The 27,703-nt window shown below is 45.0% G+C and overlaps 1 protein-coding gene across 4 annotated transcripts in view; it reads left to right on the top strand.

Annotated features, from left to right (window-relative positions):
- The window catches only part of STEAP1 (STEAP family member 1), a 127,953-nt gene extending 122,540 nt beyond the window's left edge, over positions 1 to 5,413 (top strand). For all 4 annotated transcript variants that reach the window (XM_069211554.1, XM_069211553.1, XM_069211556.1 and 1 more), the window contains one exon: positions 5,092 to 5,413. In XM_069211554.1, coding sequence (XP_069067655.1) covers positions 5,092 to 5,349 — 258 coding nt within the window. In that variant the 3' untranslated portion in view covers positions 5,350 to 5,413. The remainder of the gene's footprint in view (positions 1 to 5,091) is intronic.
- The last annotated feature ends 22,290 nt before the right edge of the window (positions 5,414 to 27,703 follow it).

Genomic DNA, 27,703 nt, shown 5'->3' on the forward strand with positions numbered 1-27,703 from the left:
ATCCAAAGGTGGAGTTTTGTCTCATGGTCCAGGGAGCCATTGCTTCTATGGTCTTCCCAGTTCCATGGGCTTGGTTCCACCTTCACAAGTTGGTAACTTGGATTCTGGGCGATTGGGATCTAGGGTCACAGAAACTGGCGAGCCCAATTCTTCTGTCTCAAGAGGTGAGGAGTGATCTAGAATGGTGGTTATACCCTGCAAACCTGGGGAAGGGATTACAGCTGGACCCTCTCATTCCTGTGATTCTTACCACAGGTGCCAGTTTGTCCCTCTGGGGCACCTGGGGAGCCAGGTTGCATGCCCAAGGTTGTTCGACTTGCTCCGAAGCAAGCCATTCCTCAAATTGGAGTTACTCGAGGTCAAACGAAGGGCTCTCCTATTGTTTAGTTCCTAGGGAGGGCTGTGTTTTTGAGAACGGACAAAGTCACTGCAAAGGCTTATGTGAACAGATAAGGGAGACTCATTCCAGTATTCTGGGCAAGATTTCTCTCAAGATGTGTTCATGGGCTGAGGAGGCTCTGCTCTTATTGAGGGCCATTCATATTCAGGGGTTTTCCTATGTGATGCCCGATTGGCTCAGCAGGGACAGTCTCTTCTGAAAGGAGTTTTCTCTGGATCAGAGGGTATTTGCTCAATTGGTTCACCTGTGGGGTTTTCCAGTGGTAGATCTTTTTGCAGCACATGGCAGTGCCAAACTGCTGAGCTTCTGTGCCAGGGAGAGAGAGCTCCAGGCTTGGGAAGTCGACGCTCTGTCATGCCTGTGGCCAGAGGGCCTAGTGTATGCCTTTCCTGGCTTTCCTGGCCTTGTTGGTGAGAGTATGGAAGTTGATAGCAGAGGTAATTCTGGTAGCTCCCCGGTGACCATGTGCCAATTGGTTTCCCCTGTTGTTGTGCATGCAGACAGCTCCGGATTGGCTTCTCACAATAGTTCCATCCACCTCTGGAGTTCCCCATTTTGAGTGTGGAGAGTCTACGGAAGCTGTATTTGATGGCTTGGAGGTTGAAAAGAGGGGATTGAAAGGTCAGAGGGCTTCAGATGCCTTGCTGGCAACTTTACAGGCATCTAGGAAGTGGTATTCGTGATGCTCTTATAATTGGCATTTGAAGTATTTTTCTAAATGGTGTACTGTCAGAGGCCTTGATCCTACTACTGTGAGTTTGCTGATGGTGATGGAATTCTTACAGGATGGTTGGGAACTGGGTTTGACAGTGGCCACTTTGAGCGTACTAGGCAGCAATCCATTCAGGGGTCCCTGAAAGAATTTGTTGGATGGGATCGGCCTTCCACCACGTCTTTTGAAGGGTCTGTCAAATTCCTGTCTAAAGTCAAAGAAATCAGTTTCGTCTCGGGATTTGTCCTTGGTGTTGGAGACTTTGATGGATACTCTGTTTGAGCCATTGGAGGAGATTTATTTGATTTTCTCTACGCTCTACGTTTAAAACCTTTTTTTGGTGGCTATTATGTCTGCCAGGAGATCAGGGGAATTAGGGGCTTTGGGTCAGATGTACATAAACTTCCCTTTGTGATTTCCTAATAGCGATTTTTTTCGATTCGCTGTTAGGAAATCACAAACAGCTATGTACAGTGGTGTGCTTTACACTGTTTGTGATTCCCAGTGGGTCGCAAATGACCTACCTTATTAATATTCATGAGGTAGGTCGCAATTTGGGACACATTGGGAATCAGCAGACCACCATGTCTGTGTTTGCTTTCTGAAGAAAGCAACATTTTTAAAAAATGCAGCCTGTTTTCCTTAAAGGAAAACGGGATGCCTTTCAAAAAGAAAACTGAAAGGTTCTTTGCATTTTTTAAGAGTAGGCAGTGGTCCATGGGACCACTTCTCATTTGCGAATGGGTTACCACCTCTATTTGGTCATAAAACATTCACACATACAAGTGTGATTCTGTATTAGGAAGGGACATCCTAAACATGCCCCTTCCTAATACTGAATCGCAAAATGAGATTCGGTAACAAGTTACCAAGTCTCATTTTGCCTTTGATTCATTGTAAAAAGCAATGGGCTGTTTGCAACTGTAAAAATGCTTTGTACGTCTGGACCCTAGTCCTCTAAGTTTTCCTTTTGCAAGGTGTTTCCAGACGGGGTTGTGTTAGTGCTGTTTCCGGCTTTTACCCCTAAGGTTAACTCTTCTTTTCATTTGCAGCAGGAAGGGGTTCTTCCAGAATTTTTCCCTTCCCCTGGTTCTCTAGAAGAGGAGAGGTTGCATTGCCTTGACGTCAAATGCATGATCTTGGTCTGTTTATAGAGGGTTCAGCCCTTTCATAAGGTGGAGTCACTGTTTATTACGTTTAGTTCTGCTACGAAGAGGGTGAAGCCTGCAACTTCAACTTTGAGCAGATGGGTCAGGTTGTTGGTTTCTAAAGCTTATGAGGTTCAGAATCAGGTTTCTCCTCTTTCAATTCAGGGTAGGTCTACCCAAAGTATGGCTTCTACTGTGGTGCAGCTGCAGGGAGCATCCATTGGGGAAATTTGCCAGGCAGTAACCTGGGATGATTACTCCACATTTGCTAAGCATTCCAGGCTGGCTGAAGTCCATTGTATTACCGATGTGTCAGTTGTCTGTTTTTATTGCTTGCTACGTCTCACATGTTATGGCTGCAAGTGAGGGAATGGACGAGGAGGCACTATCTAAATTTCTTACTAGTACTTTCATTACTCTGAGTCCTATTCCCTCAGTCAGCTGTGAATTCCTCTGCCCTCTATTTGTAAGCAGTGGGAGAGCATGAAGTTACTTGCTGAGTGAGAATAGGACTAGACATCTTTATCTGGCCTGTGATAATGGTTGAAGAAAGGATGTGGATGATCTGGGTACCGGTACACGCAGTTTTAGCATAGTTCTATCCTCTGACAGTGGCGTCACTTGAAATTATGTGGCCGCTCTGCAAAATGTTATAAGTGGCCACTAAGGCCCTCATTACGACCCTGGCTGACGGGGGAGAAGTGACGGTAATACCGCCAACAGGCCGGCTGGAAACAAAATAGAATTATGACCATGGCGGTTACCACCATGGTCATCCACCACTTCTCCACTCCGAGCGCCAGGGCGGTGATGACCAATGGGCTAGAGACTTCATTCTCCAGCCAGGCGGCCATCACCAGACCGCTAGCGGTATCAGGACCCTGCATACCGCCATGGATTTCAGATGGTTTGGAACCGCCACGAAATCCATGGCGTTAGGCACTATCAGTGCCAGGGAATTCCTCCCCTGGCACTGATAGGGGTCTCCCCCCACCCACCTCCTCCACCTCTCTGCCACCCCCCAAAGGTGGCAGGACCCCCTCCTCACCCCCACCCCCAACATGCACATACACACACCCCCTCCCTACCCCCACTCCCAACATGCACATACACACACCCCTACACGCACACATACACTACAACACATACCCGCACACAGACCGACCCGCACACATTTCCCATACACACAACACCCCCTGCATGCATACACGCACTCACACACCTCCTCTACATACTCACACGCACACCCCCATGCGCGCACACAACACACAACACCCTCCCACCCTCCTCCCCTAACGGACGATCAACTTACCTTGTCCGTTGATCCTCCGGGAGGGGACGGGATGCATGGGGGCTGCTCCGCCACCAGCACCCCGTCACCAGAACACCACCACTCCGAATCATGGGACGTGATTCGGTGGGCGGTGTTCTGATGACGGGGCGGTGGAGGTGGAGCAGCCTCCACTTCCCCACCGACCACCAGTATGGCTGCTGGCGGCTCTCCGTCCGAAAAAGGACAGAGGGCTGCCAGCAGTCATAATACGCTGCACGGAAAACCGCTTGCACTGGCGGTCTTCAGCACAGCGGTACCTCGGCGGTCTTTTTTAAAGACCGCCGAGGTCGAAATGAGGGCCTAAGTCTTCCATATCTCACAGCTGCTCATTGACCCTGGGCAGAATGGGGCCCCCTTGAAAGTGGTGGTCCCCCTGGTGTTCCCCCTTCACACCCCCTGCACTCCTCCCCCCAACCCTTCCCAGCAGGACCTGCAGGGGCCTGCATTACACCCCTGTCCTCTGGATAGAAGGGATTGGTTGATTTTTCATGCAGAACCAGGTCCTGGTTTGGAAATGAATAAAGTTATTGTGCAGGTTCCAGTTTATGTCTAAATGAGGTTTGGGGATAAATCTTGCAATGTTTGCTTTGTTTGGGAGTCTAGTTGATTTCAAGCAGATCTCCTCCTTAGTTTTATTCAATGTTTACCAATTTAGAATTGCACCATTATGTTTTTGTAGCTGTTAATCTCTCTAGTGTAGGTGTTACCAATTTACATCCACACATACCACACCGTGATAAAGAGAGGGGGCTGATTATATTAATTGCACGGTGGCAGGTGCAATTTAGCAACTACATTTCTAGATTACATGTATTGCAATTGTGTAATTTTAATATTGCACCAGTCTATGTACATCATGAAAATGACATTCACCGAGCAAATGTCAGTCAGCCTTTCGAGAGGCCAGATGATTACTTAGTTTGTGCTAATATGCACTGAGGTGCTAATTAGTGTGGTTGTTTTCTCTGTTACTTTGTCCAAAAATTAAACACAGTCGAAGAAGACATTGCACAGTGTTAAACAACAAATGGATGCAATTGACATCAGCTGGGAAGATTACGTATCGAGGCCCCCAAATGACAGTGCAAATGGCGGTACAAAACTGCACTTGTGGGTGTGATCTGTGTCTGTGTGATCTGAAAACGTTGGTGTAAAATTTAATCAGCACTAGTGCAATCTATGTAATCAGGAAATAATGCACCGCCAATAGTGATCATTGGGTTTCACTCTCCTCCCGGATGAAGAAAACTACATGCAATATGTTAGGCTGTGGTGGTGGTAAACTGTCCATTCAAACTGGAGTGACCCATTTTACTGGTTTATGCAAATTCCTTTTCAGCTTCACCCCACTTTCATTTTGTCATTTCATATCACCAACACAGTTAAGCAACCTTAAAATCGAATAATTTTGTTTAGATATAAATTGACATTTGATGTAGGACGATGAAGAAAATGACGCTTTCGGAAAAATCTCATATATCCATATTTTCTCTTTCAGAGCAAGATGGGATATTTTGCACTTCTGTTGGGTACCGCCCATGCACTCGTGTTTGCCTGGAATAAATGGGCGGATGTGAATCAATTTATCTGGTACACACCTCCCACGTTCATGTTAGCAGTTCTTCTCCCCCTTCTAGTACTTCTTTGTAAAGGGATCTTTCTTTTTCCCTGTCTCAACAAGCGATTATTGAAGATCCGAACTGGATGGGAAACGAAGAAAGAGACAACCAACCAACAGAGCACTTTTAAATTGTGATGCGTGTCACCTCACTTGATGTTCCAATGTTGTAGAAGTCAATAAATGTATAATAGTTTGCTGACTTGTTTGTATCACTTTTGTATATTGTCTTATGTCTAATTGGACCTAATTCCGAAAGATAGATTTTTGAGTAAGTGTCACGACGTCACGTACTCTTGTGGTACTAATGGCTTTATATTTCAAGACTAGACCCGCGCTAACTTACTCCCTCAGGAGTACGTCACAGCAAAATCTTTGCAATCTGGTCAGAGTGCTCAAACATGAGACACTGTCCAGGTTGTACAGATACATTTTAGTATTAGATGTTTTGAAATATGTTTTGTTCTGTGGTGCATGACTTATTATTTGTAGTTCATCACAAGATCATTAAAATACAACCAACAAAGAAATGCTATCCCAGCTGTCCGCTGTATGCTCTGGTAATGGCTGAAAATGGGAGTGGCTTGCCAGTTCACAAAAAGTGTCTCTCACTGACTCCCATTTTTTTTTTATTGGTAACAATGTTGGGAATCCTAGAAAGCAGGGCATTCCTTCAAGAAGACCGTTTGCAGTGTTGAGTCAAGTGTGGGAGTGTAATACATTATTTTGCCAAGGCCTATTTGAATTTCTAGCATCAGTGAGTTCCCAAGAGGCTGATAATAAGTGTAATTGCATAAGAATAACTGTTTAGCAAGAATGTTGCTGTAGAGGCTTGTCAGAGAAAACACATTATTTACCAGTGCCTAGTTTGCAGGCCCAGTGTCATGTGAGTACTACAGACATTGGCCCTAGAACTCAAATTCTAAATCAATCTCCACGAGACAGGAATCAATACCAAACCATAAAGGTTTATTAAAATTTAGAATCATTACAGAAGGCAAAAGATGGTTAGTTGATCCAGTAAATCAATAATTCATACTAAGTGAGAGGTTTCAACACAAGCTAAACCTCCAGAATAAATGAATAGCTAAAACCAAAAATAGTACAAAATCAAATAACAGTCCGACATAGGGACTGTTTGGTATGAAACCTAGAAAGCGTCTGGGACACATCCCAAAAAGGGCACATTTTATGTGTTTTTAGACAGTGAAAAACATTTTCGACATGGTGAGAATGACAACAACCACATGATACATTATCTTGAAGACTGCTAGAGATTTCTTCATAATTATTGTCAACCCTTAGCTTAAAAACAAGACAATGACACTACATCTTCATACGTTTTCAATCCATTGGAACCTTTCTGAGTCATCAACAGGAACAGAAAAAAAAGACCTTGGTTTTATTGCAAGAGTGACTGCAAACCGAACACAGCTGCCCTCAAAGCTAGCTACAAAAGAAATTATATATTTTTTCCGAAATAGCATGATGTGCAAAATAACAATGGATTTGGTTCGGACCCTGAGTAATTATTAGGGGCAGAGATTAATTCAACCATTCCATCCATCACTTTTTTTTATACTTTAATGAGTTGCCCTTAGTGAGACAGGTATGACCAGACTTGGGCCCTGTGTACATTGTGTCACTGGAACCAAGCTATACCTGGCTGAAAAGCCCTGAGTAGGAGAAAAGCGTTCCTAGGTTGTTTGTGTTCCTGTTCGGAGAGGACCTGGAAGGTCAGGCTGGACTCTTTTCATTGGAGCAAGGTCAAGACTGATTTGCATATGGCTGGGTCCAAACTGATGTAGCATGGTTGCAAAATAACAATTGACTGGGTTCTGACCTGAGTAATTACCAGTGGCTGTGATTAATTCAAGCATTCCATTCTTCACTTTTTTGTATACTTTACTGTGTTGCTCTAAGTGGGACAGGTATGCCCAGACATGGGTCATGTGCAAACTGTGCCATTGGAACCAAGCTATACCAGGATGATGAGCCCTAATTATGATGAAACATTTTCCTGGGATGCTTGTGTTTCAGTTCCAGGAGGTCTGGCAGTTTTGCACTGGAGTATCCCTTGGAGCTGGGTCAAGACTGATTGCCATATGGCTGAGTTCAACCTTAGGAGACATGGGGAGTTATTACAACTTTGGAGGAGGTGTTAATCCGTCCCAAAAGTGACGGTAAAGTGACGGATATACCACCAGCCGTATTACGAGTCCATTATATCCTACGGAACTCGTAATACGGCTGGTGGTAAATCCGTCACTTTTGGGACGGATTAACGCCTCCTCCAAAGTTGTAATAACCCCCATGGTGTGCAAAATAACAACAGATAGGGATGTGGCCAGAGTAATTACCAGTGACAGATTTTAAATTCAAGCATTCCATCCATCACATTTGTATACTTTAGTGTGTCACCCTAAGTGAGGCAGGTACACCCAGAAGTGGGTTCCATGAACACTGTGTCACTGGAAGCAAGCTATATTAGGCTGTTGAGCCCTAAGTAGGGAGAATCTGGTCCTTAGTTGCTTGTGTTCCGGTTCAGGGAGGACCTGACGTGGCAGTTCGGCGCTGGACTGTTCCCATTGAAGCAGGGTCAAGTCTGATTTGCATATAGCTGGGTCCAAACTGAGGTGGCATGGTGTGTAAAATAACAATGGATTGGGGTGTGGCATGAGTAATTACCAGTGGCTGTGATTAATTCACACATTTCATGTATCACTTTTGTGTATACTTTAGCACAGATATCGGAAAGCAAATACAAAAATAACTATAGACACAGGTATTAGCACAGATATACACAGAAACACAATTGTTCAGCCAGATATTTACACATGTGAATAGGGGTGAAGCTTGGGCATTGAGATTCGGTGGGTGTGAAACTCAAATTTCCCAACTAAAAAAGCAGTGAGTCAGAGTGAATGTGTGAGGTGACCAAAGCACAGGATGGACTTAGCTAATGAGGAGAATACTGATTTGTATTAGGTGGGCCTCCGAGGCTGATTAAGAGTTTGGCAGACAGGTACTCTGTTGCAAACAAGTAGTGTCCACCAAACTCAGGGTCCACCAGCCCAATACAGCAGATTTGGAGTCAGGTGGACCGCAAGTCTTGCACAGACAGATTCTAATTTACTCTGTCAGTACAAAACCTCCTTTGATGGCCTGATTTAGTTGGTGCCATCAGAAGTTAGCCATCAGGCTGTCCACTCTATTTACAGCACACAGTCAGACGGCTTTGTTATTAACGTCCATCACCAACAGGTATATCCTAGAGGTGAGGGATTGTAAAAAACAGAAATTTAGACCCACACCAGGAGAAAAAACTGGCATCGGGATCACTAGTTTTTTTGTTTTTCCCAAAAAACTCCCACTTTTGGAGTTTGTGTTTTAAAAATAAAAATGTCAGAAATGTTTGATGGACAGCCATCATGTGTGACAGAGGGATCCATTATACTTTTCCTATGTTGATGGGAACTGACATGATAGCAGTTCCTGTCAATGTGTAGAGATGACCATCGACCTGGCAGACATCTCTAAATTTGGCAGGCGAAGTACAGGCAGTAATGTCCTCCACCACCCTGTCTACCTTCACTCCTTCTGTTAAATCCTAAATCAGGCACTCTATCTGGAGTGGCACAGTGGTCAAAAGACAATGGTTTGGAATGTTAGTCCTCAGGATTGCCTATTGTTAGCCTATTTGCAAGCATTCACCCTTCACTGTTAGGGTGTTTGATTGTCCCTAGTATGCCTGGAATCCTGAGACTGGCGTAGCTTTCCAAGTCAACTACTGCCATTTTTTTTTAATTTCTAAAAATTAGCAAATGTTCAGCCATTCAATGTGTACTTCGCTAAGTGCAGATATGCTACTTTTCTGGTAACCCAGTCACTAAGGGGCATATTTACAAAGAAGTGGCGCAATGCAGTGCTGCAACCAAAGGTGCTGCCCTGGGTTGTGTTGTCTGAAGAGAGCAGAACTGAGCCATATGTTCGAAGAAATGATACAGTTCTGCTCTCTCTATGAGCTGGCACTCTTTGGGCTGCCTAGTATCAATGCAGGCATCTTTGCCTCATAGTGCAAGGGAGGAAGGGTTACTTTCCTGCACAAAAACTATCCTTCGGGAATTTTTCCTCTTTGTATTGATGCTGCAGAATGCAGCACACATGCAAAGGGGTAAGAACGAGGAGAAATAAAGATATTTGTCCTTGTTACACCAGCCTCAGGCAGGTACACAATTTTGGCACAAACGCATGTTTACAAATCTTTAATATGGGATTGCGTCAAAATCCTTGGGTAGATGCACAGGAATGCTCATGCACCACCCATAGAACACCTACCTGGTGCAAAGGAATGCTAGGCGGCACATTGTTTTTTCTTAGAAAGCCATGTAAATTGACATTTGCGTGGCTTTCTAAATACCAAAAAAGCTTATGTCGGAGTCAACAGAAGATCTTTGTAAATCTTGAGTATAAATATATTTAAGTACCCAATCCAAAAAATGAACAAGTTAAAATCTCTTAGTGAAATCAGAATAACAAGAAAAACCAACACAGACAGTAGAAAGGACTGAGGACCCGCAGACTCAAGTGCTAAGTCAAGAATATATTAATTCGTGGGGTGTCACATCCGAAAAATACACATTGAAGCTAAGCCTCTGCATGTGTACCAACACACATACAGACACATGCACAACCTCACACACAGACATATACACAAACATACAAACATGTAACAAACACATGCACAGAAATTAGCATTTCATGGTTTAAAGGCAAATGGGTGTATATATCTTCATATTACAACCCCATACCTATATTAGGTCCCCAAGCGGTAGGAAGAGTCCCTCCCTAGGGACTCTAGGGAGACACCCTCAAGTTGATCGCATGTTTTCTCACAAGCCAAACCCAAAGAAGCCTCCTACCACCCTTCACCTCAGAACCCAAGAGCACCATCTGCAGCATCCCTCAAGGGTGATCACTCAGTCCCGCTCTGTCCAACACCTACATGACGGCCCTAGCCAACACAGTCAGAACCCTCGGCCTCAACACCATTCCATATGAAAATGACACTCAGCTCATCCTCTCATTCTCAGAAGACCCACCAGCAAGAGCTCCAACTTACACAAATGCATGACTAGTGTTGCCAGCCTGATGAAGACCAACTACCTGGAGCTCAAAACTGACAAGACTGATGTACTGATCTTTGCGAACAACACATATCCATGGAATGACACCTGATGGCCTTTCAAACTTGAACCCACACTCACACTGAAAGACCGCGCTGTCAGCCTCAGCATCATTCTGGCCAGCAAATCGCCATGAAACACCAGATCAACACAGTCACCTTTTCATGCTTCCACACCCTCCGCCTGCTCCAAAAGATATTTAAATGGCCCCCCATCAACGCCAGGAAACACATCAGTCAAGCCGTGGTTACCAGCCACCTGGACTACCGCAACACGCTCTACGTAGGAATTACCACCCAACTCCTGAGGAGACTCCAGACTAGTCAGAACTCAGCCACCAGACTCACCCTTAACCTCCCCAAATTAGCATATAGACACAAAAAGACACACAGACAGTCTTGCCCTGTCCTAAGAGTAAGATCTTGTTAGAAATGGGGTCTCTGGTTGGCAGTCAGTTTGCACTCTGTCCAAGCAGGGACCCTCACTCTAGTTAGGGTAAGGGAGATACACACCTATGATAACCCCTGCTTACCCCCTTGGTAGCTTGGCAAAACAGTCAGGATTATCTCAGAGGCAATGTGTAAAGTATTTGTACAATCACACACAGTAACATAGTGAAAACAGCATGAAAGGACGCAATACCATGGTAAAAAAAAATGGCCGATATTTATCTGAGTAAAACAAGACCAAAATGACAAAAATCCAACATACACAAGCAAAGTTATGAATTTGTAACAATTAAAGTTCAATTTAGCACTTAGAAACACAAATGCTTAAATTTGGTGATAATACAGCATCACAACGGAGTCGTTCCCAACAAACCGACGCCAATGGCGCCGGTCAAGGAGTTCCAGGAACCCCCAGGTACAGTACCTTGTGAAATTGAGGATACAAGCTGGTGCACGGAGTTGGGAATCGGGGGCTGCTGGATCCAGAGCTGCACCGGTTCTGGTGCTGCAGAGCAAAGGAGTGGAGGCATCGGTGCAAGGTGTCGGGTCCTTGCTGTGGAGGTGAGGCGGTGTCGGTGTGAAGCATCGGATCCTTGCACTTCCGGCGAGGTCGCTATCCGGTGGTCATAACGTGGTGCGACTACCTCATGGGGTCACGGTCACGTCACAAGGCTGCAGGTGCCACAGCAGAGTCAGGTGTCACGGACGTCGGTGACACGGCACTTTGAAACTCACATAGTCGTGGACTTGGGCAGGGTTTAGGTGGCGTTGGGCCTGAGGGGTCATCGCACTCCAGTGGGGAACACGGCTTCAGTTGTAGGCGGTGTCGCAGGATCCGGCGGCGGCATCAGTCCGGGCGTTGTCCTAAGTCGGTGCACTTGGTTTTTCTTGTTTTTTCACCAGCTTTCACTCCCAAGGGCCTAGAAACTGGAATAGGCCCCACCTGGCGAGTTAGAGTCCACAGCAAGTGAACCCAGAGGCTGGTAGGTGAAATCTTTGCTCTCCCTGAGACTTCTTACCAGGAGGCAAGCTCAGTTCAAGCCCTTGGATAATCTATTCAAGCAGAATACACAGCAAAGTCCAGTCTTTGCCCTCTCTAAGGCAGAAGCAGCAACTGCAGGCCAACCCAGCAAAGCACACACAGCAAAGGGGCAGTACTCCTCCAGCTCTTCAGTTCTTCTCCTTGACAGGGGTTCTTCTTGATCCAGACGTGTTCAAAGTCTGCCTTTGAAGTACGCAAACTTCAAGTAGAAAGTCTCTGTTGTTGACAAGATCCTGCCTTGCCCAGGCCTGACCATTGTGTGACGACAGGCACAGCCCTTTCAGGTGTAAGTGTCAGCTCCTCCCTCCCCACTCTAGCCCAGGAGACTCATCAGGATATGCAGGCTACACTTCAGCTCCCTTTGTGTTACTGTCTAGATGAAATTTGTAACAGCCCAACTGCCAATCTGACCCAGACATGGGATACATAAGGCAGAGGCACAGAACAGTAAAGGAAGAAAATGCCCACTTTCTAAAAGTAGCATTTTCAAACTGACAATCTAAAAACCAACTTTACCGAAAGATGTATTTTTAACTTGTGAGTTCAGAGACCGAAACCCCATATCTCTATCTGTTCCCAATGGGAAACTGCACTTAAAAGATATAAAAAAAAGGCAGTCCCCATGTTAACCAATGAGAGCAATAGGCCTTGCAACAGTGAAAAACGAATTTGGCAGTATTTAACTGTCAGGACCTGTAAAACATATCAGTACATGCCCTACCTTTAACATACACTGCACCCTACCCGTGGGGCTATCTAGGGCCTACCTTAGAGTGCCTTTACATGTACAAAAAGGGAAGGTTTGGGCCTGGCAAGTGGGTAGACTTGCGAGGTCGAATTGGCAGTTTTAAAACTGCACACAGACACTGCGGTGGCAGGTCTGAGCCATGTTTACAGGGCTACTCATCTGGATGGCATCATCAGTGCTGCAGGCCCACTAGTAGCATTTGATTTACAGGCCCTGGGCACCTCCTGCGCACATTACTAGGGACTTACTAATAAATCAAATATGCTAATCATGGATAAACCAATCAACAATACAATTTACACAGGGAACATATGCGCTTTAGCACTGGTTAGCAGTAGTGAAGTGCCCACAGTCCTAAAGCCAACAAAAACAGGTCAGAAAAAATAGGAGGAAGGAGGCAAAAAGTTTGGGGATGACCCTGCAAAAACGGCCAGGTCCAACAGATCTCCTCAATATATTGTGGTGTGGCAGAGAAAAGAGGCTTCTGGCAAGCTATTGGGTTATCTACACAGTTTTGATTCCTGAATTGGGAAAGGTATAATTCCATAAAAAAACAGGTATGTACAGAACATCAATAAACTGAAGTCTGCGGTTTCAGCAGTGGAGGCACAGTATTTTAGAGCCGAATGACCGTCCAGCATGTTTAAGTAAAGATTTAAGGCTTTCATTTCAGAGCGAATTGGTGTCTCAAATGCCTCTGAAGGTACACAGGCTGTCCATTGGTTTGCTACGCATGCATTGAAGAGTGCATCACTTTAAAAGTAACCATTTACAGAATACAAAGGTAACATCGCACAGCCATTCTAAGTAGTTAATAATTAAGTACAGAATTTCCTAACTAGCACAAATCGGCAAATTCCTCAACCGATCCACAAAAAACTCACCCAGCCATAACGATGTCATGAATGCCCATTCACCCTGAAACTGATGATGATGACATGAGGCAGTGACATTGTAATCGCGGCAAGAATGAAGTTAATGCCCATTTACCCTGAACTTGATAATGATGACATGAGGCAGTGGCACTGTAATCGTGACAAGAACGAAGCAAGTTCTGATTAAACTTTTTTTTTTCCATTTTGCCGAAGCTAAAGGTTTGGCTAATTCCCTTAAAAAACAAGACATACTGGCTTTGCCAATTCTTGTTTTACTATACTAATGGAGAAGGGAGTGGGAAACGTGATACTGCGTGGCCCAGTTCCACGCAGCAGAATTATACCACACTAGATGAAAACAAGCTTGAACCGAAAGTCCTCAAGCACTTGCCCCGTTCTCAGATAACCCCTCCATGGTTATTGTCAGTCCCGTGCCTGTTCTGCTCACCAGAAAACGGAAGGATGGAACCCCCACGGCCCATAAGGGATAAGGACCTCTGGAGTATCCTCTGGATTTATTTATTGTTGTGGTTCTTTACTCATCAGCGTTAAGGTCTTTCGGAATTCCTCTTTATTCACTTTCTTGATCTGTTTAGTTTGTTTAAACTCACATTTTGACCGAGCTGCCCATTTTGTATGTCTTTCGGATGGAAGAAAAGTCAGCGCAAGGCCCCACCGTATCTGGGGTTGCTTTATTATTATTGGTGCTGACATACTGGAGGTAATTCTTGGAATATGGGCCACAACATGACCAGTTCTGTGCACGAACCCTGTAACATATTGTTTTATTTGCAGGGTTTTCAGTTTTTAACACATTATATTGCTGTTCTATTATAAGGTCTGTTTACCAGTAGTGAAAACCGACCTCCTTATAGGAGTCCGGACTGTGCCCTCCCTTTTGTTTGCCCCTTTTCAACCATAAAACATTGTGAATAACACATTATTATTCTGTATTAGCAGAATTGAAAAATTGCTGCCCATCGCTGCGAGTGAAGGTCAAGGGTCAGTGTGAGGCAGTGATCTGTCCAGTGGCAGGTGCATAGAGGCACCTGTGTCAGCCATCAGTCAGATTGTCAGCGACGTCTAGGGCCTGACATGCATCGGAGTCTCGAAAAGTTATGACATTCTGCAGCATCACTTGTAAGGTTAGGCTATAACTTTGCACTCTCCAACCTTATAGCGCTTGCAGATACATGTCAGTTAAGCTGTCACCTCCCTCCCCCAATAGTATCCTAGTGCGAGTTGGAACCAGGAGCCTCACTGATCCCACACCACCGTGTGATAAGTTGAAAGAATGTGGAACGAAAAACCAAGAGGCCACAGGACAGCTAGCTATAAGATGGTGCTTGCTCAATGCATCAGCATGCTGTAGGCACTGGGCAGGCTCAAGCTTTCAGTTTCCTGCTTCAGTGCCTGAGGCAGTTACGGAGCTGTGTGCCCCCACTGGTCCAAACAGCACTGGGCAGCTAAAGGTAAGTAAATAAAATATCTCTAATAATGTTGTGTGTATGGGTGAGAGTGTGAGTGTTGTTTGTGTGACAGCATGCACAGGTATGAGGGTGTGTATCAGTTTGCATGTGTATGTAAGTAAAAATGAATGAGTGAGGGTGAGTGATGGGGAATGAATTACAGTAACAGTGAGTATGATGAGTTAGAATGAGTGGGTCAAATGAGTGAGAATAAATAAGACTGAGAATTAGTAAGAGTATATGCAAGTGAGTCTGGGTGATAGTAAGTGAAAGAAAATGAGTGAGAATGAGTGGGAGACCATCTGAGGAAGCGAGAGTGGGGGAGTCGAAATAAGTGTGAAGTTTTGCAAGAATGAGTGGGCATGAGTGTATGCAAGTGAGTGTGAGTGTGAATGTATTACGCTTGTGGTTTTGCTACTGGCTCTGATTTACAGGAGGCCTACAGAGGCAGCCAGAACAAAATATTGGTGCTGACATACTGGATATAATTCGTGGAATAAGGGACACAGTTGGAAAAATGCTGTTGCTGGCATATTGATGGTAACTCTGGGCAGAAGGGGTACAGGTGGCAACCCACTAGTACAGTAGATATTCTTGTCATATGGGACAGCCATAGCAAATTTCTGACATTGACACACTGGATGTAATTCTTTGCATATGGAGCACCGATCATAAAGAGTGAGCTAAATCTTGAGATAAGGGACAGCAGCTAAGGCATAGGCATACAGGGGCAGGTGGCTGGTAACATGACAAAATGCTTGCCCTGACCTACTAGAATGAATTTCCAACATATGGTACACCCATGGCATATGGGCAACATCAATGGCAACATTCTAGCAATAGCATATTGCAGAGTCCTTGCCATAAGAGAGTGCAATTGGCATACAAGGTGGGTCGCATGACTCAATGCTAGTTACAGCACAATAGAGGTAATTACTGACGTATAAGGGGGCACACTGCACATGTTTTAAAACGTTGGGCTCAGCTCATGGGAAGTATTGGGCTTCATTGGCTTGGTACACCATAAAGGCACTTTCATATTTAATGAGTGCCCCCCCCCCCCTTGGAGGAAATAGGCTCACTCTCTTCGCTCAGTGGTATTTGGGCTCGAAGTATGCCCCAGTACTATCAAAGATCACCAGCTGCCACTGATGTGTACCCACTGACTGAAACAAAATCATGTGTTGTCAAAAAGTGTACGTTTAATGCTATTTTAAGTTTTCATATAGGAAGTGCCTTTTTTTGCAGGGTTGGTAGGTCACTTGTCTAATGAGAAAGAGATGTTAAAATCATATATGCACCACACAACAATTTCTTTAAATGAAATATCTTGACAGCAGCGCCAAATGTATGCCAGTGGATGCAGATAGTGGGCACCAGCACTCATTTCTAGTGTCCAAGACCAGTACTTCATTTAAGACGGTGGTTACTGGTGGTGGCCACAAGCACTCTTTTTTTGGGGGCCTGCACTTATTATTCCTCATCTGGCATTTCCTGAGAGCAGGAGTAAAACAGTCACAAAGGGAGAAAGGAGGAACACCTGCACCATAACATAAACGGGAAAAGAGTGTCTGGTAGAGGATTACAGAGGCATGAGGTGGAGTCCAGAGTAGCAGCATTAATATTGGGTGGGCTGAGATGTAAGTGCACTGGTAGCAAGTTTCTAAGGGAAGCTTCGGGCACCAGCACTCATTCTTTTACAAACTAGGCACTGTCCAGGACTAATTTTCCATCAGCAGGCTTTGTGTCAATGCAAGAGAAAGAAAAGTTAGGAAAAAATGATGAAGAGAGGCATAAGAAAAAAGTGACAAAAAGAAAAAGCAAGGATAAACTTAGGGAGTGTAGGGTGGTGGAAAAATACCCATTTGGATGCAGTGGCATACTTACTTATGCCTACTACCCTTCCTGAGGTATAGGCCGTCAACCAGGACTCTCTAGCCATTTCTGTCTTGGTCTTTTCTTTCAATTTGACTCTAGGTGTAACCTATCGCCTTGCAGTCAGCCTTGAAGCCTCAGTGTCAAGTGTTTCTTGGACTTTCTCTTTTCCAGGATAGGGCTTGCATGGTGGTGTTTGACACAGACTTGCAGAGGGTGAAATCTATCTCACCCCAGTGTCTATTTATGGATCCTTCAGCGGCAGGGAGTTGGAATGCCTGCTACAATAAGTGATTGTTGCTGATGGTGTTTTCCTGCTAGATTTGGAGGATTTTCCTCAGACAGTGTTGATGATGGTTTGGACTTTGTTGGTGGTGGTCACTGTTGGGCTCCAGTTTTCTGTTTTGTAGAAAAGGACCAATTTTACATTGCTGTTAAAAAACCTGATCCTGGATTGCCGTATTAGGTCCTTGAAACACCAGATCTGCTTTAGTGAATGAAGGCAGCCCTTGCTTTACTGATTCTTGCCTTGACATCAATGTCTGTGCAGCCCTGCTTGACTATGACACTGCCCAGGTAGGTTGAGGTTGAGAGTGACTACAGCTGTGCTTGCCGTGTCAGCCTTCAAAATCTTGGCTTTTCCCCTGTGAATTCTGAGCCCAAGTTTTGCTGATGTGGCTGCTACATTGTTGGCCTTTTCCAACATCCGCTGATGGGTATGGGAGAGTAAGGACAGGTCATTTGCAAAGACCAGGTAATCGAGCTTCACCAAAGGAATCCACTGGATGCAATTGCTTCTCCCTGCTGTGGACGTCTTCATGATCCAATAAATGGCCAGCAGGAAGAGAAAAGACAAGAGCAAACAACCCTGGCAGATTCCGGTCCTCACTTGGAAGACTTCGCAGAGTTGTCTTCCATAGAGTATCTTGCAGGACATTCCCTTGTAAGAGTTCCTGATGATTCTTACAAGTTTATCTGGCACATCGTAGTGGCAAGAAGAGTTTCCAAAGGGTCTCTCTGTCTATGGTGTTGAATGGCTTCTAAAAGTTGATGAAATTTACACAAAAGGGGGAGTTCCCTTCCATCAAATGATCAGTGATGATCTGCAGTGTTGCAATATGGTCTGTGCAGGATCTATCTTTGCGGAAGCTAGCTTGCTGTTCTCCTAACTAAGCATTGTAGGAGTCTGGCCTGGTTTGTAGTGGGTACCTAATGTACTTACACTTATACCAGGTCCAGTTATCCCTTATTAGTGAAATGTAGTCAGTGTTGAGAAGCCAGGCTGTCTAGAGGTAGCTGTAGGCAGAGCAGCCAAGGCTGAACCAGGAGACAGCAAAGCTCTTGCAATACCACTGTAGTCACACAGTACTCACACACATGAAAGACAATACTCAGTGTTACCAAAAATAAAGGTACTTTATTTTAGTGACACAAGGCCAAACATATCTTAGAGGCTATACTCCCTCAGGGGGTAAGTATCATACACAAAATATACACTAGTAACCAAAAACAGGTAAGTAAACAGTCAGAAAATAGTGCAGTGAAAATCACAGACGGTTGCAATGGGCCCAGGGGGAACACAAACCATTTACTAAAATAGTGGAATGTGAAAGTCGGTTTCCCACCTAGGCAAGTGTAGAGGGTCGTTGGGAGTGTAAGAAAACACCAAAGGTAAGTAAAATACCCCACCCCAGAGCCCAGGAAAGTAGACGTAAAACACACAGCAAGTTTCCAACAACACACTAGAAGTCGTGACAGAAGATAATGCAAGAACCAGATGAGACTGTGAGATACCAATGATGGATTCCTGGACCTGAAGACCTGTGGAAGAGGGGTACCAAGTCCAAGAAGCACTGATTAGTCCAGAAAGAACAGGAGCCCCTGCTAACCCGGATGAAGGTGCAAAAGAGGAACCACTGGTGAGAAGACAGTCAGTATTGCACCAAAGAAGACAGATACGGGTTCCTGGTTGGTGCAGATGTCCCACACCGGATGGATGAATGCAGTCATGTTTGCGCTGCGGGATTCCACCATCAAGCCTTGGTAAATGAAAAACATGCGTTTTGTGAAAAATGGTGCTGCCCAAGCCCAGGAAGGACCAGGATGCCTCTACCCAGGAGGGGAAAACAGAGGGGCCTCTCAGCAACTCAGAGAGCCCTCAGAAGACCAGGCAGCATGCACAGGAGTCCCACAGCACGGTAACAGAGGAGTTGCAAATGGTAGTCATTGCAGCGCTACACAAAGGGATCCCATGCCCCCGGGGAACAACTCACGGAGCTGAGCGTCACAGGATAGAGTGCTGGAGACCTGGGCTACGCTGGGCACAAAGAATTTCTTGGAGAAACGCTCAGAAGCCCTAAGAGCTGCAAAACACTCAGTGCACAGGGGTACTGTCTGGCACGGGGAGGCAAGCTCTTACCTCCACCTTTGGAAAGTCAAGGTCACTTCAGTCCACCACCTGTGTTCCAGGATCCACGTTCGTCATCAGGAGAGGGGACCCAGAGTACTGGTCGTCGCAGCAGTGAGGTGTCTGCTGAAGCAGGGAAGTGACTCCGTCAGTCCACGTGAGATTCCTTTGGTTCTTCTGGAGCAGGATGAAGACATGCAGTCCTCAGAAAGTGCACAACCTGGAAACTGTTGCAGTTCCTGGCAGCAGCTGAAGTTACAGAGGTGCAGTAGCCTTCTTGGATACTTTGTTGCAGTTGATCGGACGGCAGAAGATGAGGTAAAGGATGCAGAGGATCCCTGGTGGAGTCTTGCAATCGAATCTGAGGAAACACCCACAGGAGAGACCCTAAATAGCCCTCAGAGGGAGATTGGTCAACTAACCAGGTATGGACCTATCAGGAGGGGTCTCTGACGTCACCTGCTGGCACTGACCACTCAGATGCTTCCAGAGTTTCCTGACCATCCTGAAAACAAGATGGCAGAACCAAGGGACACTCTGGAGGAGCTCTGGGCACCTCCCCTGGGGTGCTGATGGGCATGGGAGTGGTCACTCCCCCTTCCTTTGTCCAGTTTTGTGCCAGAGCATGAACTGGTGTAGACTGGATTATGCAAGGAGGGCACCATCTGTGCCCTTCAAAGCACTTTCACAGGCTCTGGGAGGAAACCCCTCCCATGCCTGTAACACCTATTTCCAAAGGGAGAGGGTTTAACAACCCTCCTGAAGGAAATGCATTGTTCTACCTTCCTGGGATTGAGCTGTTCAAACCACAGGAGGGCAGAAGCCTGTCTGTGAGGTGGCAGCAGCTGGGGCTGCAGTGAAAACCTCAGAAAGTGGGTATGGCAGTACTGGCAGTCCATGGTGGAGCCCCCAGGGGGCATGGAATTGCCCCCTACCAATACCAGAATCAGATTGGGGGTACAATTTCTCAATCCTAGACACCTCACATGGCCATATTCAGAGTTACCATTGTGAAGCTACATATATGTATTGACCTATATAATGGTGTCCCTGCACTCACGAAATCCGGGAAATTGGTCCTGGACAACGTGGAGGCACCTCTGCTAGTGCAGGGGTGCCCTCACACACAGTAACTTTGCACCTAGCCTTCAGGAACTGAAGGTTAGACATATAGGTGACTTATAAGTTAGCTGGTGCAGTGAAAATGGCTGTGAAATAGTGCTTGCATTATTTCATTCAGTCTGCAATGGCAGTCCTGAAGAAGTGTTTGTATGAGCTCCTTATGGGTGGCAAAAGAAATGCTGCAGCCCATAAGGATCTCCTGAAACCCCAATGCCCTTGGGTATATGGTACTTAGGTACCATATACTAGGGACTTATAAGAGGGGTCCAGTATGGAATGAGACAGAGCATAAGCAGTGGAGTTCTGGTTAGCAGGACTCCAGTAACACAGTCAAGCAAACTGACAAAACAGTAAAACATACTAACAAGTAGGCCACAAACTATGAACACTGGGGTCCTGATAGCAGGATCCCAGTGAGACAGTAAAAACACACTTACATACTGGCCAAAAATGGGGGTAACCGTGCTACTAAGAGGCTACTTACTCACAAGCATTGACTAGTTCCTTCATTCTGTTCAGGGTGACTGCTGAAAACTTTGCCTGGGTTGATTAAAGAGTTATCCCTCTGTAGTTTGTGCAGGTAATCAGGTCACCTTCCTTTGAGATCTTGATGAGATATCCCTCTGTCCAGTCCGATGGCACCTTTTCCTCTTCCCAGATCCCTTCCCATTTCTAAGACATTTGATGGCTTGCTGTATTTCTTCCTTGGTTGGTCTGTAACAGAAATTGGCAAGCCCTTGACGGACGGCTGTATTTCTGGTGAAGACTGCAGCATCAGCTGGTTCAGCAGTTCTTCAAAATTCTGCACCCGTCTTCATTGCTGGACTTTGTTACCCATGATTATCTTCCCAGTTTCATCCTTAACAAGTCTCTCTGTATCTGCCAGAAAGTTTCCTCATTATGTCATAGAGTGCTTTCATGTTTTCATGCCTTGCTGCTTTCTGGGCTTCTTTGGCAAGACCATTGATTAATCTTCATTTGCCTGCCCTTAAGCATCTCTTTGCAACCTTGTTGGTTTTGGTGTACTCGCCCTAAACTTTCGCTTTTTCTTCTCTTGTTTGGCTAGTGATGACTGCAGCTCCCTTTCCCTTTCTCGCTTGGATCTTGCAGAGAGTCTTAGTGGAGATCCATATTTTATGCTGACGTTTCCTTGGACCCAGTACTTCCTGGCATTTTGAAGTCACTTTTTCTTTGATTTTCTTGCAGTACTTGATAGTTGTTGCAGGGGGTGACTGAGTAGTCACTCTGTTTCCTTGCATCTTGGAGGAGGATAGTGTTATAACGCAGGCATTGTTTGTTGGTTTTATCCATGCTTTCTTCAACTTTAGCTTTAGCCTAGCTACAGCAAGGTTATGGGCTGATGCCACGTCTCTCATCACTCTTACATTATGCAAGGACCTCAGGAATTTTTTGGCAATGCAGACATGATCAATCTGATACTCTGTTGAATGGTCTGGTGACACCGACGTTGCCTTGTGTATTCTTTTGTGTGGGAATACACTGCTGCCTTTTACCAGGCTGTTCAGGGTGAAGAGATCTGTAAGCCTTTCACGTGCATTCATGTAACTCCAGTTTTGGCATTGAGGTCCCATGAGTAAGGTGAAGGTCTCTCTCAGGGCATTTCTCTAGAATGGACTGGAGTCTGATTTAAAAACAGTTTTTTTTCCTGTTCTCCAGTGTCATTTGTAGGTGCATAGCACTGGATAACATTCATGTTGATCCTCTTTTCTCTTGTTTCTTTGTGCAGAAGGTCGCAGTGATGATTCTGGTATCATGGCCTTCCCAGCTAATCAGAGCTCTGCTGGCAACAGCATAAGTGCTATTCTTTGAATTGTGTGGGGCGTTCTCCTCCTCATGCCCAAAATACATCAGCATTCCTCCTGGAGTCAGTCTTTTCTGTCCGGACTATGTGTGCATCTGGTCTCACTGATAACAAGCAGGGCAAGGTTGTAAGTTTTCATCTCCACTGCCACTTGGGCTGTCTTGCCTCTCTCATGCATGGCCCTCAGCTTTCATGTCTTGATGGCGATGGTCTCAGTCCGAAGCTGATGGGATCAGCTTTGTGGCTTCCCAGGATCTCTGGCCTTCACCACAAGACATCATAGAGTTCCTCGAAGGAGATTACACTCTCTCCAAGGCCGGTATGTCTTTTGGCCTTTTAGCTGATGTTTCTGTAGCTAGGATGTTTTTTTTTACACAATGGGGTAGCTAGCCCCACATATAACCCTCCTTTTGCAACCGGCTTGGGACATGCAGTGGCGGAGATGGATGCAGGGCAGCAGTGCTTAATTTGCACCGCTGGGTGCAGGCACTATTTTTTGGGGACCAAGACTTAGCTTTAATCATTTGAATTTTCACCCAGGGCAAAACAGCGAGAAAGGAGGGAAGAAGGCAAACTAAAGAGTCTAAAAACAGTGACAAAGGGAGACATTGGGGATGAAAATTAACTTATTAGAGTAAAATATAGGGGCTAGAAGAGTATATCAGTGAATGATGGAGGCATGAGGTCAAATCAAGACTAGAAAGCATTGGGATTCAGAAATCCCGACATTCGAAAGCAGCACCTGTGAGTTTCTGAGACAAATTTGAGCCCGGAACCTATTGTTTCACAAAATAAGTGGTGAGCGACAAAATACACTTTTCCCCCACACTGGTGTTTTTGTTGGTGAGGTTGTATTTAGGTTGAATCGCATCTTCAAAAGGGGTGAATCGCTTGTCAATACCGATGTTCCTGTAAGAAGAACAATGAAGCATTTCTTTTCAATAATGTCAGGGGAACTGGGAAGCCGTTTAGGGTCTTTGCATATGTTATTCAGAGCCACTTTTAAGAACTGGCTCAATTAACAGAAGCTTGTATGGGTCGAAGTTTGTTTTGTTGATTTCTCCTTGGAGCTTTGGGGGAGATAAATATTGGAAGTTGTCTTAAGTGCGAGTGAGAGAGTGTTTGAAAAGGGAATTTGACGTACGAGTTGCCACATGTACATTTGTGGGACCAGTAACACTGAGAGGACGGCCCCCTGGGGATAGGGCTCAAGCTTCAGGGTGGGGGCGCCCTCTACCTTACCTGCCTGACGGAGCACTGTAACCACCATAAATGGACCTCTGTTCACTAAGATGCATATGGTCCAAATGGTACATGCACTAACTACTAAAGTGAACATGGGCACAGTCTGGGCCAGGTAGGCACCAGGTAGTGGTCCGTCACAACTAGTATTGCCGCTGTCAGAAATTGTGCGCTTGAATGCCGCCATGCTCTCTTTATATTGTCCTCACTGGTGCCACCCATGCTGTATTTCTGGACAAGTAACACCCCTGTGACACTGTGACACTGAGCATTGTCGAGCCACCATGGGCTGCACCAAAAATGCACAATCGTCCTCCCAACGCACCCACGAGCTGCCTTAGAAAAGTTGCTCTGGTGGTTCTCCCACACGCACTCAAAAAGACTGCATCCCTTCCACGAGCCTGGCTCCTCCATCAGATAAACTAGATATGATACTTCAGGAAAACAGAAATTCGAGGGCATCCATTGAACATCACATTGATTCCCTGGCAACAGATCTTGGTATACATAGAAGGAACATTACAAGGTGAGTGATAGGTTGAAAACAGCAAAGGCCGAGATCTCGGAGCTGGCTCCGCAACCGGCAGCCCACGCAACTTCCCTAGTGGATCTTAGTAAACAGATAGTAGCGTTACACAAGAGAGTGGAAGATGCCGACGGTTGGGCATGCCAAAATAATATATGCATTATAAGATTACCCAGAAGGTACAGAGGTTTCTAATGCTACATTGTTTATCGAACAGTGGTTTTGGATGATGCTAGACCCCTACAGTCTGTCACCCCTATTCACAGTGGAAAGTGCCTATAGAGTGCCAAGTCCTAAACTTCCACTGGGCGCCCAACCGCATCCTCTGCTAGCAAGGACCCTCAACTAAAGGGGCCATGACCATTTACTCCAAAGGGCCAGGGAAATAGCACCCTTAATAGTGGACAATGTCACAGTGTCTCTCCTTCCAGGCTACACCTTGGAGGTGCACAGGAAATGCACCTCCTTTCAGACAATTAAAAAACAGATACGTATTGAGGGCCTCACCTATACCCTGATGTTCCAGTATGTCTGAATATCCTACATGAGCAGCGATCCTTGTTCTCTCCGGAGGTGGCGTGGGACTTGCTGAAAAGGCAATACCCTACTGCTTGGCAGCCCCCCATTCTGACACAGACCAGAAAAGAATGCACAGACTAACCTGATGCCCTGGAACGGGCCCGAGAGAGCAGGCAACCACTGCTGGCAACTATGTTTTCTGCTAACACATAAGCTTCCGTCCAGCCCTTCCACTGGCACTGATTCAGAGGCAAATGCTAGTATGGCTGTTGTTTCAACTGTAACACCACAGATTGACAACAGTTATCTGACTTCAATACGGTGTTAAACTTTCAGAGTACTTTTGGAATAAATACTGGAAGATTAGCCCAAACGTTTTCACCCTCAATTAATGCTTGCCTACGCTGCCTCTCGTCCGTCTATTCTCTTTTCCTTTTTTTCTAATTTGCGGACGCCTTTACTTCCACCCCCAGAGATTAAGTTGCTATGGCTATGTTGTGGGGGCTGCGTGGGGATGAGGCAATTTTCCTCTTTCCACAGAGGACTGTACTTCGGCCCCTGTCTTTTGGGTTCTCTTATTGCGCTGCACTTAACACTTCCTAAATACCTGCTGTTTCTCCTCCTCCTTTCACTCCTTGTAGCGACTCCTAGGCTCCCCTGTACAGTATTAGGATATACCAAACCCCTGGATAATGGGGTGATAATTAAGTTGTGCTTACAATCCCCATAAGCGATTGCACAATTATTGGTTTAATAGGTTATATTTGTTACCTTTAGTTTAGTTGAATAGGTGTTTCCTGTTGGACCTGGGATTGGGGAAATGCTCATTGCTGCACCAGAAGCATTTTTGTGCTATACATGTTCTTCATCATATGTATAGTGTTCTACTGATTGAATGTGTCTCTGTCTTACCAAAATTGTGTCTATCACAACATCATTTCAAACTACTAACCTGGAATGTCAGGGGATTGACTTGTAGTAGGTGACATTACCACCTACTACAAGTCAAGCATTTGTTGCCTCTCTGCTTAAACCTCACCAGCCCCCAAAAGACCACTTTCACTTTTAACTTCAGAATACAAAATACTCACTAAACTGCTGGCTCAGAGATTGCTTCCCCTCCTCCTGGAATTAATAAACAATGACCAATGCAGATTTGTACCCCGAAGAAACACCTCACTAAATATATGTTGACTATACCAAGTCATAGAAACGGCCGGGGACACCTTCGCCAATGCGGGATGTCTCTCCTTAGATTAACAACAGGTGTTTGACTCCCTAGATTGGGAGTACGTTTGCAGAACTGCATAAATTTACTATTCCTTCTACATTTATACAGTGGATTACAGGAAACTGGGCCTGGCCTTTTTGCAGGGTTATCCCCAAACTTTTTGCCTTCTTGCTCCTATTGTTTCTTACTTGTGTTTGTTGGCTTTAGGACTCTGGGCACTTTACCACTGCTAACGTGCCTATGCTGTCTGTCTAAATTGTATTGGTGAATGGTTTATCCATGATTGGCATATTTGATGTACTACTAAGTCCCTAGTAAAGTGCACTATGTACAATGTCTGTGTGTGCATTTTTAAATTGTCATGTCGACCTGGCAAGTGTGCACACTTGCCTGGCCCAAAATGTCCCTTTTTCTACATGTAAGTCACCCCTAAGGTAAGCCCAGGGCAGCCCGATGCTGCTGTGCTGATCACTGCTTCACTTCTCGCCAGCCTTTCCATGGCGGAGGCCCCTGCACTGCCCATGGCCATGTTTGTAGCAGCAATTCCTACATCAAACGGGGGTACGCTTAGATTTTTTCCATTATACCACGACCCGCACCATAGTGCTCTGTCCAGTTAACAGAGGAACCCATTCTTCTGTTAAATGGACAGAGCACTTCGGTGTGGGTCATGGTACAATGGAAAACATCTAAGAGCATCCCCGTTTAATGTAGTTACAAGCATGCAAGGGTATCGCTCCTACAAAGTAATAGTAAGGAGTATACAGACAGTCTAAAGTTTGAAAGGTTTGTGAGGACGTAAGATAAATTGACAGGATTATTTTGTTGGTTGTGGATGAAATAAAGCCATTCCTGCCTGCTCCTTCCTCCATTAGGATTACGATGACAGAGAAGAGGATAATTTGTCACCATCTGAATATATTTTAAAAAAACAGTTTTAAAGAACTCTCCCATTTGTCACCAAGAACAAAATCAACAATTATTAGTGGGTACTGAAGAAGGTGGATGCAGAAGCAGTGTTATACTCACAGAAACATGCGTTGCCTGCTTTTAAGAGTGATCCTAGTCCGCAACACAACAGCGGTTGAGGCTGACGCTCTTTTCCTATTATTTGTGGTGTATGTGAGATGTGACTCAGAATTGTATAAATGTGGAATAACAGAGGATGTGTTGTGAAAGGAAATTAGTTTATTGATGAGATGGGAGTTAATGAAGGTTTATGTATATAGGTTATGTCTTTGGTTTTTTTTATATTGTAAACATGCCTATCTAAAAGTTGAATGTAATTAATGTACACATATCTAGGACAAAAGGGAAAGTAATGATTTGCTGTTTTATAGAATGTTTTGAATACTTGTAGAAAAGAAAAAAGAAATAAATATATGTGTTGATGAAATATTTTAAAAAATGTAAATACAAAACTAAATTGTTGGGTTTGGTTCTGAATCTCGTACTTGAGGTAAATAAAGAAGAAAAACAGGTTGCGTGGGATCTCTCATCAATTACAGTGTCTTTACTGACCTGGAACAAGGTGTTTACCTTATCTAACAGGAAATTACAGACAAGTTAAATGATAGGGATGTTGAATTCCTGTCGCCTAACGCCCGGGACATATTGTTTTGGGTCAAGGGCAACAAGTTTTTATGTTTATTTTGTCCTTGGCACAATTAGGCCCAACCTCCTGCAACAGAAACCATTTGGTTGTGAGTTTACAGAGAAGGGAACTGTCTGCAGTTGGGTAATATGTGTCCATATGTTAACACTGTTCGAACTTCTATTTATGGTTCAGTAAATAAAAGCTTTCATTGTTAGGGTGTGCGCTGTGAATACAATTTTAAGATCACACTGCACTACTGACAGTTGTTCCAGTGAAAAAAAAAAAAAAAGTGTACACGTTTGAAAGGTTTAACAATATGAGGCTAAGTATAATACTCTCAGAATGCTCTCTAATTTGATGCAAATATTTGCAGAAGCTTGTA

The sequence above is a fragment of the Pleurodeles waltl genome, chromosome 10, assembly GCF_031143425.1.
Source record: "Pleurodeles waltl isolate 20211129_DDA chromosome 10, aPleWal1.hap1.20221129, whole genome shotgun sequence".
Lineage (NCBI taxonomy): Eukaryota > Metazoa > Chordata > Amphibia > Caudata > Salamandridae > Pleurodeles > Pleurodeles waltl.